Source organism: Macaca thibetana, chromosome 3, assembly GCF_024542745.1.
Source record: "Macaca thibetana thibetana isolate TM-01 chromosome 3, ASM2454274v1, whole genome shotgun sequence".
Lineage (NCBI taxonomy): Eukaryota > Metazoa > Chordata > Mammalia > Primates > Cercopithecidae > Macaca > Macaca thibetana.
The window spans coordinates 42,446,610-42,461,881 of NC_065580.1; the positions used below are offsets into that span (position 1 = coordinate 42,446,610).

General features: G+C 37.8%; 1 protein-coding gene across 1 annotated transcript in view; it reads right to left on the reverse strand.

The window, feature by feature from the left end:
• The window catches only part of MET (MET proto-oncogene, receptor tyrosine kinase), a 116,739-nt gene that overhangs the window by 31,419 nt on the left and 70,048 nt on the right, over nucleotides 1-15,272 (reverse strand). The window contains exons 7-11 of the mRNA XM_050785128.1: nucleotides 7,467-7,627; nucleotides 5,444-5,546; nucleotides 5,208-5,344; nucleotides 4,357-4,518; nucleotides 3,482-3,581 (exon numbers count right to left, since the gene is read on the reverse strand). Coding sequence (XP_050641085.1) covers nucleotides 3,482-3,581; nucleotides 4,357-4,518; nucleotides 5,208-5,344; nucleotides 5,444-5,546; nucleotides 7,467-7,627 — 663 coding nt within the window. The remainder of the gene's footprint in view (nucleotides 1-3,481; nucleotides 3,582-4,356; nucleotides 4,519-5,207; nucleotides 5,345-5,443; nucleotides 5,547-7,466; nucleotides 7,628-15,272) is intronic.

The following is a 15,272-nucleotide window of genomic DNA, read 5'->3' on the forward strand; positions in this document are numbered from 1 at the left end:
AAATATAGAGTTTTTGAAAAAAATCTGTATTTAGCTTCTTAATGTTAGACTACACATTTCTGGAAACACGATACATGCAAAATTATCCAAACAACCCAGCCTTCAGAGAAACACAGACCTCCACCTGCCCAGCATAAACCATGCTGATGAATCTGAAGCTGGCCCTCATCCCATCATTTTATTTTCCTTAAGAAGACAGGACAGTCACCTGGAGGAATTGCCCCTTGTTGTGTGAGGCAGGCAGGCAGACTGGGAGCTGGGCTTTGTGGGGTTAGAAGGCTTTGGCTCCTCTCCTAGCTTTAACCCAAGCTATGGGAACAGAGGCAGGGCCCACACTAAATAACTCAGTTTCCTCATTTAGGAATTAAGATGAAAATGCTATTTACCACGTAGGATACCACATGGTAAAGTGCTTTGTAAAGTGCCAAGCACCATATGGTGAACATGATAATTAACTATGTAGTTAGGTAATCTTATTAGTGTGTTTTAAGCTATTAATTATTGAATGATAGGTTTTGTGCAAAATGCTTTACAAGGTTGGTCTCATTTAATTCTCATGATAATCCTATCAGTGGGTATTATGATTATGCACAGTTTACAAATTAAGAAACTGAGCTTTGCAAACTTATGTCATTAGACCAGGTCACACAGCTTGGAGTGGCGGAATAGCGAATATAAATCCTAGGCCATTAACTCCAAAATTCAATGTCTTCGCTCCCATGCTATTTTTTTGTCCATGACATATTTTATATTGAAACCTTTTCCTATGCTCTCTATTTTAGAAAGCCTCTGCTATTATTATTTCATGCCCTTTCATGTCTCATTTCAAATCTTCCTCTTTGGAATTCTGATTTATGGAATTTTGGAAAATGTAGCTTCCTCTTGATTGTACTTAGACTAAACCAGCAACACACAGTGGTACATCTAAGGTTAACAGTTGCGTTTTTCCCCCAAGGAAAAGACAAACAAGCAACAACATCCCTTAGATTTCCTTTTCTTTGACAAGTATAGTTGGGGATAAAACAATCACTTATGCCCACAATACAAAAAGGACTCAGGATATACATAAAAAGGACAAACAGAATTTGTTATTTGCTATTCTCTTTAAAAAATAATTAAAAAAAGATCTTACATTAAAAATGTTTATCAGCAGCAGATAAAACTTTTAGAGACATAATATGGATAAAATTATATTATTGAGTTTTATATAAAATTAATATTATAATGCTAAAAGCTATTTATTCCTAATGGACATGAACAATTTTACTGCCATCACAATAATTGTTTACATAACAAGGAATCTGAGAACTACACAATAAACTGCAGGCTTCTGGGGCGTAATGCACACGTTAACAAATTAATATACATTTTGTTATGAAGATGATTGTTTTTGTTTTGAAAGGATTAGAGTTTATTGGACTTAAAGTTATTGTGGCTGGACCTATATATCTAAATCAGACCTGACCAAGAGTTTTTATTTGTTAAATAATAAATGGGTTCAATTCATCATGGTCAGCTTTAAATTCTATAAGTGGCAGGGAACATGGAAGGAATACATATCTCTTTATAAAGTAGTTTTCACAAACGACAGTAAAACAAATAGCAAATAGTAAAATAGATCCACTGCATTTTTCACTCTTGTCCGATTCTAATGCATACTTCTACTGTACTAACATGTTTGTGGCTAAAACAACATAATAACAACAGAAGTTTATATTTCCAGAAAAATAAACAAATAAGATGTTTATTGTCTACCATTGTTTGAATCATCCTTGGGATATGCAACTCTTATGTGTGACACCTAAAAAGTTTTTAATAAATATTTGATTACAAATGAATGACTGAAGCTAAGAGACATTCTGCGTGTCACCTTAATGCTAGTGAGGGAGAAGAAAGGAAATTCAGTCATTATCTTAATAATGTACGCTCAGCATTAATTCGATAAACTAATAATTTCTCAGATTTCTACTTTAAAAGGTCTCATACCAACACCAAAGAGGGTTACTGTTATTCTTATTTGGTTAATGAAAAATTGTTATGCTTAGTTGTGGAGAACTGATGTCCTTTAAATTAATAGCAGTGGTACTCTAACTTTGTTTGTGGCCATGTGTTGGGATTGGTTTCAAAATCCTTTGCTTCATGTGGTGACTCCCTAGAGCACAATTTCTCAGGAATATGATAAAAATCTAATAATACTCTTTAGAGGTGATGCAATGTGGCTGATTGAGAAGGCCAAGAAAAATCTTATTTGAAATGACCTTATTATTTGGTGATTTGGCTTGACATTTTTAGCCCCAAATTGGTTTTTGTAATTAAAGAACATTGTGGCTTTAGTCTTCAAGAAATATTGGATGGGGAATCTAAAAGGAAGTGCTGTAATTCAATCTATCACCCGACCAATCAAGACCTTGCTGAGCAAGAGCACTCAGAACTTTCATTCTGAGTTGAGTGCACAAGTCCAACTAGATTATGGTATTTTATATTAAAGAAAAACATCAAAAAATGTATGGAATCTTTGGAAATAACGGCAACCTTTCTGAGGTCTAAACTAAAACTACCACTTTAATGTTACCTATATAAAATAAGGATAGGTGGAGAAACAGCAAACAACATTCACACTTTAGGACATAACATAAATATTTGAATGCTCTTTTCTTGTTACTTGATAACGTGCTAACAAAGGGACAAGAAGGATGGTAAGAAGAACAGGGGGCAGTAAAAAAGCATATGTCTGCTGCTTAGGAAGGCGAGAATATTGCTGCAACATCAGCGACTTTTTCCAAGGATTTTATTAGAGCAAAAGGGTCCATGTTCTATGATGCATTAAAAAGGGACTAGGGAAATGCTGTGATTTCCATTTGTACTGACTGTCTGTAAAAACACTGCCTCAGGCCAGGCGCAGTGGCTCACGCCTGTAATCCCAGCAGTTTGGGAGGCCAAGGTGGGCAGATCATTTGAGGTCAGGAGTTCGAGGCCAGTCTGGCCAACATGGTGAAACCTCGTCTCTACCAAAAAATACAAAAATTAGCCAGGAATGATGGCTCGTGCCTGTAGTCCTAGCTACTTGGGAGACTGAGGTGGAGAATCACTTGAACCTGGGAGGGGGAAGTTACAGTGAGCCGAGATCATGCCATTGCACTCCAGCCTGGATGACAGGGTGAGATACTGTCTCAAAAAAACCCTCAAAACCAACCAACCAACCAACAAACATAAAAAAAATGCTGTCTCAAATTGGTAATCTTCATTCTTGTCTAAACATTATATATGCATGTGTATATGGGTATGTATTTTTTCCACATGGTTAGCCCAAGACTCTAGATAATTTCAGTTGTTAAATAAAAACTACTACTTGGCTACATTGCAAGGAAATTAACTAGCAAACCTTAAAGGTGAAACTGAAATGTCCCAGGTACCATGAAAGCCATGTGGTTAGAGGCAGAGATGCAGAGCTCTGAGTAGACCCATTGCTCAAAGGACTTACCACTGTAAAGTTCCTTCCTGCTTCATGCACATTTATGACCATCCTCGGGACACTAACTGAATGCAGGTTTTTCCCAACACCTGTTATTGTGCTCCCACCACTGGCAAAGCAAAATAGAAAATTGACAATATTGAGAGGTTCTTTCCACCAAGTACTGTAAGACAGGGATTCAATTTAATCACCTGCATTGATTACAAGTCAGAGGCACAGTCAACATCAAATGGAAGTTCAAGGGTAACTATTCCTTGGAAACAACTTATTTAACTTGAAAATAGTTTTTAAAATTCATATTTCATAAGCTTAAGAAATGCATTTGTATTTTATTCACCGAATTACACAAAATAAATATTTCACTTCTCTGAAAAAAATACAAAGAAAACCAAACTTAATTATTGTTGCTAGACTGATAGAGTTAACGGAAACAAGGCAGACTGAACTGGGTCCAATGAGATACCAATTCAAAGAGAGTCTGGCATAAAGAAAAGCTGTGTGTAAAGCAGGCAGGACAAAAAAATACTCTAGAGGATGGAAGAAAAAAGGTGATTCCATTTCTTGGCACTAAGGTTAGTATAGAATTGATATGTACATAATGTAAGTGCATGTATACTATAACGCCACAGTAAACTATTGTGCTATAATCTGTTTAAATGTAACAGAACAGGATAAAATACTTCTTGACATGAACTAGCATTGATGAGTCAAATTGTACTCAGAACCCGAAAGTAGTTTTGTCTCCTGAATTGGAAAGGCAGCTTTCAAAAGAAACACAACAGCATCAAAGCCAGAGGTAAAACTGCAATTCCTCTTGACTATCCTACAGCAAAATCATCCTAGTATTCATTATTTTCTTATACCCATCGGAAGCTGCTACTTACCTAATAAAAGATTTGGTTGGATGAATTTCATAGACAATGGGGTCTTCCCGGTAACTGAAGATGCTTGTCTCTCGGTTGGCTAAGTCAATTTTCAATTTAACAGCAAACTCAGTTGAAATGGTTTGGGCTGGGGTATAACATTCGAGAATACTGTTTGACACACTGAACAAAAAAAGTTAAGAAAATGAATCTTAGCTATTAGAGATACACATATTTTAGAATTATATCCATGAATCAAAAGGATATAACTCAATGGCTTCTAAGTGGGAATTTCCTGAGTGGAAGCCTTTTCTAGTGTAGGCTGTTTAATCTGACTGGATCCCAAACTTAAAGTTTGTTGTAGAGAAGCTATCCTTGACTGGAAAACATTTGGGATTTTAAAAAAAAACCCTTTAAAGTGCTTTTGGTACTTGATTAAACTGAGCTCTTCCAACTCTAAGAAGCAGAAACATAATTGCCTTCCAAACCCAGTCTTCCCCATTTCTTCCCTCCCCAGAGTGACTTAGTCTAATTACAAATCTTGATGAAAATGTGTATTTTAAATTATTGTCAATGACCAGACTCTCACAGTTCATAGTGTAGCTAAGATCCTAAGCTATAACAATAAAGAGGGTGGATGGGAAGACAAAACTGAAAAGCAGGATTGCTAAGAAAAACAAGAGAAAGGAAGAAAAATCAGCAAAAGGAATAGATGAATTTTGGAAGGAGGAAGTTTTGTCAGTAGGAGAGTAAACAAATAAACATCTTGATTTTTTTTCTCCACACACACACACAAAACCAATCTGCTTAATTTTTAAGGTACAGATATTAATTCAAATTGATAGATGCAACAAAAAATAAATTTACAACACCTTTTTAAAGTACATGTTTTTCCACCAATTGAAATGTGTCTAGAATTCCCACTGTTTAGGTAATTTCCAGTTAAAGTAAGTAAAGTGCCACCAGCCATAGGGCCATATTTTGGCGAAATACTTGTTATTATAGGATCCTGGAGGGGAGATAAAAACAAAACAAAGTAACTTGTTCAGCTTATAATTCTAAATAGATGAAGTAAAAATCAAACATGATATGATAGAATCTTCCTTACCACATAGGAAAATGTACTGTATTGTGTTGTCCCGTGGCCATTTGAAATAATTATGGACATATTGAAATGTTTATTCATGGCAGGACCAACTGTGCATTTCAATCTGGAAAAAAACCCAAAGTTTAATACATGACAAATCCAAGGCATTTTCTGGTTAGGTTGTTTTATAGGAAGTGACATTAACTCTAAATAGTGAGCTGACTGCTTTGAATAGCAAACAGAGTTTCAAGATAAGCATTAAGGCCAAAAATTGTACAATTCCATTTCTATACTATGATAAACTTTATTTTTATTTTTATTTAAAAAGAGACAGGATCTTGCTCTGTCACACAGGCTGGAGGGCAGTGGCATGGTCATAGCTCACTGCAGCCTTGAACTCCTGGGCTCAAGGGATCCTCTGGACTCAGGAGTTGGAACTAGAGGTGCATGCCATGGCATCTGGTTAACTAAAAAAGAGTTCTTTTTTTTTGGTAGAGATGGAGTCTCACTATGTTGCCCAGGCTGGTCTTGAATTCCTGGGCTCAGGTGATCCTCCTGCCTTGGCCTGCCAAAGTGCTGGGATCACAGGCATGAGCCACTGCACCCTGCCTATACTAAACTTTATATTAACTGTACTATAGTACTTATACAGACAAACAGGAAATATTAGACCTTATCCATGCAGACCTCACCAATTGAATAGCGCATAATAATCTAAGTTTGGATAATATTAATATTTGGGGATAATGTTTGGTCTACTTCAGATAGATAGTATCTCAGCAGCATATGAAACAATGGGCTAACTACGAATAGGTCAATCTCTTCATTAAAGTATGTCAACAGGTACATTTCTGTGGTTATACTTGTACATGCTAATTTAAATTACTTAAATGATAATGAAATTGTGATGGCATTCCATAGAATTATTTCTGAATGAATAATCATATTGTTCTGAAAAAATTTAAATACAATTTGATTTATTAAATAACTTTTTAAAGAAGAGAATGAATTCTGTTTTACTTTTACAGGTCCTGATTTATAATGCAATGATTAAGAGTTTTGGAGATTTTACAAGGGAGATTTCTAGAAAAAATTTGTTTTGCCATTCAGCTAACAAATATTACCTTCATTAGTGTTTTGGTCTCAGTAAAATGGATATATTCGGACCTTTGTGTAACCCTGAAATGAATTCAATTAGATAAAAAATAACCATCTGATAGAATGGGTTCAACCATAAAACTTTAAATGTTTGGGTGTTTTTATTATGTGATAATGAATAATTTCTGGATTCTCTGATGATTATGGAATTCAAAGCTTGTAGAAGGGTACATGTAGACTACAGTAGAACAAGCACGGATCTTGCATCAGAAGCTGATCAGAGCTGAGTCCGAAGGCTTGTTCAGCTCTTACTCTCTGGATTACCTCTGCGAAGCCACACTTCACCTCTCTGAACTTCAGGTACCTCCTTTGTATTACAGGAATCATACAGCTCCCTCACAGGCCCATGGGGATGGTTCAGTGAGATACAGCCCATATATTGCAGTGCCAGTAAATATAAGCTGAATATAAATTTTAACTCCTCTAAAAAAGTCTCAAACATGTGATTCAGCTGCCTCACTACATTTCTGAGGTTTAGAAAGTGAATTTAAAAGAGAGGATCCATGCTGAGCTGTTCACTGATTTCTGTAGAAAAAGCCTTTGGAGACTCAACATTTGAAGACACCAAGGATGGAGTGATCCTAACTAGTGCTACTCTCGCAAATCTACTCAGAAAACACCTGAAGACTTGTCACATAAATGGTTGAGAAACTCCTAATTCTGGCCTCTTGTCTTCACCTAGGCCTTGTCACCTTTCTCTCTCTTCAAATCCAATGAGTAAATGGGATTGCAAGAACAAAACAGAACAGACCCACAGGCATGTGACAGGCCAAGACCCTTTTCAATTCAATAGATGAGCTTTTTGAGCAATTTTAAAACAAACATTCATTCAAAAACAAAACCTATTTTCCAAGCACACCCCAGCAAAGCGTTTTGAGATCCTTACGTATTCATCGTGCTCTCACTTAAAGTCAAGGTGCAGCTCTCATTTCCAAGGAGAACTCTAGTTTTCTTTAAATCAAATTTATTATTCCTCCGAAATCCAAAGTCCCAGCCACATATGGTCAGCCTTGTCCCTCCTTCAAGGGGTGCACTAGTTGGGAAAACCTACAAGGACAACATAGAACTTAAAAAAATTCAATATATTACAATTTCTCATATATGTAGAAAACGAACAAACAAAATGTGTATCCTTAAATAGTCTGAAATTCTTTCATTTTCCCACAATTTAGTAAAAATTTAATTTTCACTAAAGGAAAAAGGGTCACAAATTTCAGAGCATCTGGAACAAACATTAAAACTACATGACATGCTAATGAAACAAGTTGTTTTCAGGAGATCCAGAGATGGGGCAAAGAGCAGATACAGCTTGGTAGGAATAAAGAGCCTTTTCGAGTCCCTCTGTTTTGTTTTCTTTTCTCTTTTCTTCTCTTTTCTCTTTTCCCTTCCTTCTTTCCTTCCTTCCTTCCTTCCTTCCTTCCTTCCTTCCTTCCTTCCTTCCTTCCTTCCTTCCTTCCTTCCTTCCTTCTTCCTTCCTTCCTTCTTTTTTCTTTCCGTTCTTTCTTTCTTTTTTTTGAGATAGAGTCTGGCTCTGTTGTTGAAGCTGGAGTGCAGTGGTGTGATCATGCCTTACTGCAGCCTCAACCTCCTGAACTCAAGCAATCCTCCCACATTAGCCTCCTGAGTAGCTGGGATCACAGGTGTGGGCCACTATGCTTGGCTAATTTTTTTTTCTAGAGACAGGGTCTCACTATGTTGCCCAGGCTGGTCTCAAACTCCTGGGCTCAAGTGATCCTCCTGCCTTGGCCTCCCAAAGTGCTAGGATTACAAGCATGAGCCATTGGACCTGGCCCTTTTTGGGCCATTCTGAAGTGAATTCATCTTCTAGTGCTCTTTTGCACAAGAGTAGAAACACATTGGGCCCAGACTTTTACTTGCTCATAACTCTGATTGTAACTCTTCATCAGCCTTCAGACCGAGCTCTGATCAAACTCCTTCACGTGCCCTATAAGCCAAAGTCCAGCCATTGTATGCCTTGCTCTGTGCGCTGGCTGTGTGCACTACATTCTTGTTGCTATGGTATTCCCCAGCCAGAGACAAAAGTTGCACAGTAAAAATACTTCATTTGGTATCCAATGTTTGGCCAGTTGCATTCAGCAGCTAGCATAGTATGAAACACATAGATGGTTTTTTAAATATATATCTGCCATTCATTCATTCATTCACTGATTCATTATTTACTTATTTATTTTTAGAGATGGGGGTCTCACGCTTGCCCAGTCTGGAGTGCAGTGGCATAGTCCTAGCTCACTGCAGCCTCAAACTGTTGGTCTCAAGCAATCCTCCCGCCTCAGCCTCTCTAGTAGACAGGAATACAGGTGTGTGCCACCTCACCCAGCTAATTTTTCAATTTCCTGTAGAGACGGGGTCTTGTGATGCTGCCCAGGTTTCATTCATTATTTATTAATAAAGCACCTCCTACGTGCCAGGCACCAACAAACGAATACGTGAATCTACTTCTTTATACCTATTAGTTCACATTTATTAATGACTGAAGATTTTTCCTTGTTCTTTAAATATGGTCACTATTTGATGTATACCAGGCTGGTTAGTTGACACACTCAGCCTTTTAAAAATTATATAATATTTAATACATATGTTGTTTCTTTTAGAAATAGATAAAAACAGAACCAGAGAGGGCCCATAATCAGTATTGTAAGAATTTTTCCTAATTATCTTCATTGGCATTGTTTTACATCTCATTTTTAGTATTAAATTTTTCCCCCAATGGTTGATGTTAAGTAAATAACAGGCTCATTTTATTATTGCAGACTCATATTTGGTGTGTTATCAATGGATTTATTGATAAAACTTGGTCAGTCATGATTTAAGACAGCATTAGGCACCTATGAAGTGTGTAAGATAATTGCTCTCAGCCTAAAACTATTAAAACAAAACACATTTCCAAGTTAAAAATAAGCTTCTTCTCAGCAGCTTTGTGACAATTGAGAAAGGAAATGCTCTTTTGGGGGTGGGGACATATTGTAAATTGTGCTGTAAAGTACAATGGTGGGAAAACTAAGAGGCAACTCAAGAACCAGTAAAGGTATTTGCTAAAGCTCCATTTGTGAACATCTAACAGTGATTCTTTTACAATTAAGAAGGGCTTTTAGCCAAATTCAGACTTGCAAACATTTCCATCCTTCCTAAGTAAATAATTGCAAACCAGAGTCTTAACTTACCCTTGTTATCAAATCCCTTTAAAGTTTTAGCTTAAAGCTTTTATGATAGCCATTTTACCCATAAAAATCCATTACACAGTTGTGCCTTTCCTGAAAATTCACCTCATCCATGTCTAGCCAAATGAGAACTACTAGAAAAATAAATCTGTTTATTATTCTTATGGTAGAAATCCAGTAGGAGAGAACAAGACATCCAACCCTCCCAGGTCTCTCTTCAGCCTGAGGCAGTCACACAGCTGCTGCCGGCTCTTCTAATGAGGAGGCTTCCCCACTGAAAACAGCTGCCCAAGGCTGATGTTGGCCTGATTCCACTGCCTACATCCCATCTTTCTATGTAAAAACTGAAGTCTGTCACTGTACACATATCATCACCACTTTCTATAAAAGGCAAAGGGATTGGATGATGATTGGAGAAAAGATGCAGAGAGCTGTGCAACTGGGGCACTGGCAATAGAAGAGATACTATAAGCCCTCTGCTAGCCCCTCAGTCAGGATCCAAAAGGCTGGCTCTACTTAGCTTTTCTCTCTGGGCTGGGCATTTTCCCCTTAGCTTATGGGGTAACCTTTACCCTTCTAGGGAAAAAGGAAGGAAGCAGTTGTGAACTACACACCCTTGGATAGACCCAACAATGGCTGGCAAACTCTGAGTTATCCTGAAGGGCAGAGAAACTCTGTGGGCAGGAAATGAGCGTCCGGCATAAAGCCACAGAGGCTGGGTCTCCTACCTGTCTGGATAGGGGAGATACAGCCACAAAAGTAGCCCTTGTCTTTTCACAGGTGAAAGATCACATCACTGATGGGTCCATTCCAACAGTATTTTAAATGATCATGTTTTCAAAACCCATTAGGATAAAACATGAGAAAACTAAAAAACAAAAACCAAACAGAACAAAAAAACTCCAAATGGGGTTTCCTTTCCTCTTTAGTAGAGGTCACAAATATATTTACTGGTGGCAGTATACTGCCTGCCTCCCCTCCTACCCCCATATAATACTGCTTTTCTGAGTATTCTGATCAATTAATAGTTCTATTGTCTCACTGGGGTTGAATTTTCAACCCTACAAGATATGATAACTTCATCCTAATACATTCAGAATACATTAAAAAGTGCTCTCCCTTTTCTGAAGCATTTCTCATTGCTCTTTCAGTATGAGATCAGATACCATATATTTTTTTTTTTTGTTTTGTTTTGTTTTGTTTTGTTTTTTGAGTCTCGCTCTGTCGCCCAGGCTGGAGTGCAGTGGCGCGATCTCGGCTCACTGCAAGCTCCGCCTCCTGGGTTCACGCCATTCTCCTGCCTCAGCCTCCTGAGTAGCTGGGACTACAGGCGCCCGCCACCGCGCCCGGCTAATTTTTTGTATTTTTAGTAGAGACGGGGTTTCACCATGGTCTCGATCTCCTGACCTTGTGATCCGCCCGCCTCGGCCTCCCAAAGTGCTGGGATTACAGGCGTGAGCCACCGTGCCCGGCCCAGATACCATATTTGAAGCAAAATAATGATCTTTCAATCCTGAAATCTCTCATATCTAGAACTGCAAAGAATTTTAGCCGCTGAACATCATATACCTTGAAAAGCAGGTTAACTTGCATGTATTAGAAAGTGAAACTCTATACATTAGCTGGATTTTGTGCCTGCAAAGTTGAAGACACTTAAGATTATCTGTCACCTACATTAGGTATTTCTCCTAATGCTATCCCTCCCCTAGATCCCCACCACCTGACAGGCCCCTATGTGTGATGTTCCCCTCCCTGTGTCCATGTGCTCTCATGGCTCAACTCCCACTTGTGAGTGAGAACATGCAGTGTTTGGTTTTCTGTTCCTGTGTTAGCTTGCTGGGAATGATGGTTTCCAGCTTCATCCATGTCCCTGCAAAGGACGTGAACTCATCCTTTTTTATGGCTGCATAATATTCCATGGCATATATGTGCCATATTTTCTTTATCCAGTCTATCATTCATGGGCATTTGGGTTGGTTCCAAGTCTGCTATTTTGAGTAGTGCTGCAATAAACATATGTGTTCATGTATCTTTATAGAAGAATGATTTATAATCCTTTGGGTATATACCTAGTAATGGGATTGCTGGGTCAAATGGTATTTCTGATTCTAGATCCTTGAGGAATCGCCACACTGTTTTCCACAATGGTTGAACTAATTTACACTCCCACCAACAGTGTAAAAGTGTTCCTATTTCTCCACATCCTTTCCAGCATCTGTTGTTTCCTGACTTTTTAATGATTGCCATTCTAACTGGTGGGAGATGGGATCTCACTGTGATTTTGATTTGCATTTCTCTAATGACCAGTGATGATGATCTTTTTTTCACATGTTTTTGGCTGCCTAAATGTCTTCTTTTGAGAAGTGTCTGTTTATATCCTTGGCACACTCTTTGATTTTTTTTTTTTTTGTAAATTTGTTTAAGTTCCTTGTAGATTTTGGATGTTAGTCCTTTGTCAGATGAATAGATTGCAACAATTTTCTCCCATTCCGTAGGTTGCCTGTTCACTCTGATGATAGTTTCTTTTGCTGTGCAGAAGCTCTTTAATTAGATTCCATTTGTCAGTTTTGGCTTTTGTTGCCACTGCTTTTGCTGTTTTAGTCATGAAGTCTTTGCCCATGCCTATGTCCTGAACAGTATTGTCTAGGTATTCTTCCAGGGTTTTTATGGTTTTTAGGCCCTACGTTTAAGTCTTTAATCTATCTTGAGTTAATTTTTGTATAAGGTGTAAGGAAGGGGTCCAGTTTCAGTTTTCTGCATATGGCTAGCCAGTCTTCCCAACATCATTTATTAAATAGGGAATCCTTTCTCCATTTCTTGTTTTCATCCAGTTTGTCAAAGATAGATGGTTGTAGATGTGTGGTGTTATTTCTGAGGCCTCTGTTCTGTTCCATTGGTCTATATATCTGTTTTAGTACCAGTACCACACTGTTTTGGTTACCATAACCTTGTAGTACAGTTTGAAGTCAGGTAGTGTGATGCCTCTAGCTTTGTTCTTTTTGCTTAGGATTGTCTTGGCTATGAGGGCTCTTTTTTGGTTACATATGAAATTTAAAGTAGTTTTTTCGAATTCTGTGAAGAAAGTCAATGATAGCTTTATGGGGATAGCATTGAATCTATAAATTACTTTGGGCAATATGGACATTTTCATGATATGGAGTCTTTCTATCTACAAGCATGGAATGTTTTTCCATTTGCTTGTGTCCTCTCTTATTTCCCTGGGCAGTGGTTTGTAGTTCTTGAAGAGGTCCTTTACATCCCTTGTAAGTTGTATTCCTAGGTATTCTATTCTCTTTGTAGCAATTGTGGATGGGAGTTCACTCATGATTTGGCTCTCTGTTTGTCGATTGTTGGTGTATAGGAATACTTGTGATTTTTGCACATTGATTTTGTATCCTGAGAATTTGCTGAAGTTGCTTATCAGCTTAAGGAGATTTTGGGCTGAGACGATGGGGTTTTCCAAATATACAACCATGTCATCTGCAAACAGAGATAATTTGACTTCCTCTTTTCCTATCTGAATACCCTTCATTTATTTCCCCTGCCTGATTGCCCTGGCCAGAACTTCCAATGTTATGTTGAATAGGAGGGGTGAGAGAGGGTATCCTTGTCTTGTGCCGGTTTTCAAATGTAATGCTTCCAGCTTTTGCCAATTCAATATGATATTGGCTGTGGGTTTGTCATAAATAGCTCTTATTATTTTGAGATACGTTCCATCAATATCTAGTTTATTGAGATATTGGGGTGTTGAATTTTATCAAAGGCTTTTTCTGCATCTGTTGAAATAATCATGTGGTTTTTGTCATTGGTTCTGTTTATGTGATGGATTATGTTTATTGATTTGCCTATGTTGAACCAACCTTGCATCCCAGGGATGAAGCTGACTTGATTGTGGTACATAAGCTTTTTGGTGTGCTGCTGGATTTGGTTTGCCAGTATTTTATTAAGGATGTTCTCATCGATGTTCATCAGGGATATTAGTCCGAAATTTTCTTTTTTTGTGCTGTGTCTCTGCCTGGTTGGTTTTGATATTGGGATGATGCTGGCCTCATAAAATGAGTTAGGGAGGAGTCCTTTTTTTTTTCTATTGTTTAGAATAGTTTCAGAAGGAATGGTACCAGCTCCTCTTTGTACCTCTGGTAGAATTTGGCTGTGAATCCATCTGGTCCTGGGCTTTTTTTCGTTGGTAGGTTATTAATTACTGCCTCAATTTCAGAACTTGTTATTAGTCTATTCAGGGATTTGACTTCTTCCTAGTTTAGTCTTGGGAGGTTGTATGTGTCCAGGAATTTATCCATCTCTTCTAGATTTTCTAGTTATTGGCATGGAGATGTTTATAGTATTCTCTGATGGTAATTTGTATTTCTGTGGGATCAGTGGTGATATCCCCTTTATCATTTTGTATTGTGTTTATTTGATTCTTCTCTCTTTTCTTCTTGATGATTCTGGCTAGCAGTCTATCAATTTTGTTGAGCTTTTCAGAAAACCAGCTCCTGGGGTTTTTCATGCCTTTAAGTCCTTCAGTTCTGCTCTGATCTTAGTTATTTCTTGTCTTCTGCTAGCTTTTGAATTTGTTTGGTCTTGCTTCTCCAGTTCTTTTAATTGTGATGTTAGGGTGTTGATTTTAGATCTTTCCCACTTTCTCCTGTGGGCATTTAGTGCTACAAATTTCCCTCGAAATACTGTTTTAGCTGTGTCCCAGAGATTCTGATATGTTGTATCTTTGTCTTTGTTCTCATTGGTTTCAAAGAATTTATTTATTTCTGCCTTAATTTTGTTATTTACCTTGAAAAATAACGAATGTACCAGTTATTTACCCAGTAGTCATTCAGGAGCAGGTTGTTCAGTTTCCATGTAGTTGTGTGATTTTGAGTGAATTTCTTAATCTTGAGTCCTAATTTGATTGTAGTGTGGTGTGAGAGACTGTTTGTTTGCATTTGCTGAGGAGTGTTTTACTTCCGATTATGTGGTCAATTTTAGAATAAGTGCAATGTGGTGCTGAGAAGAATGTATATTCTTTTGATTTGGAATGGAGAGTTCTGTAGATGTCTATTAGGTCCGCTTGGTCCAGAGCTGAGTTCAAGTCCTGAATACCCTTGTTAATTTTCTGTCTCATTGATGTGTCTAATATTGACAGTGGGGGGTTAAAGTCTCTCACTGTTATTGTGTGGGAATCTAAGTCTTTGAGGACTTGCTTTATGAATCTGGGTGCTCCTGTATTGGGTGCATATGCATTTAGGAGAGTTAGCTCTTCTGGTTGTGTTGATTCCTTTACCATTATGTAATGACCTTCTTTGTCTTTTTTGATCTTTGTTGGTTTAAAGTCTGTTTTTTCAGAGACTAGGACTGCAATCGCTGCTTTTTTGCTTTCCATTTACTTGGCAATTCTTCCTCCATCCCTTTATTTTGAGCCTATGTGTGCCTTTGCACGTGAGATGGGTCTCTTGAATATAGCACACCAATGGGTCTTGACTATACAATTTGCCAGTCTGTGTCTTTTAATTGGGGCATTT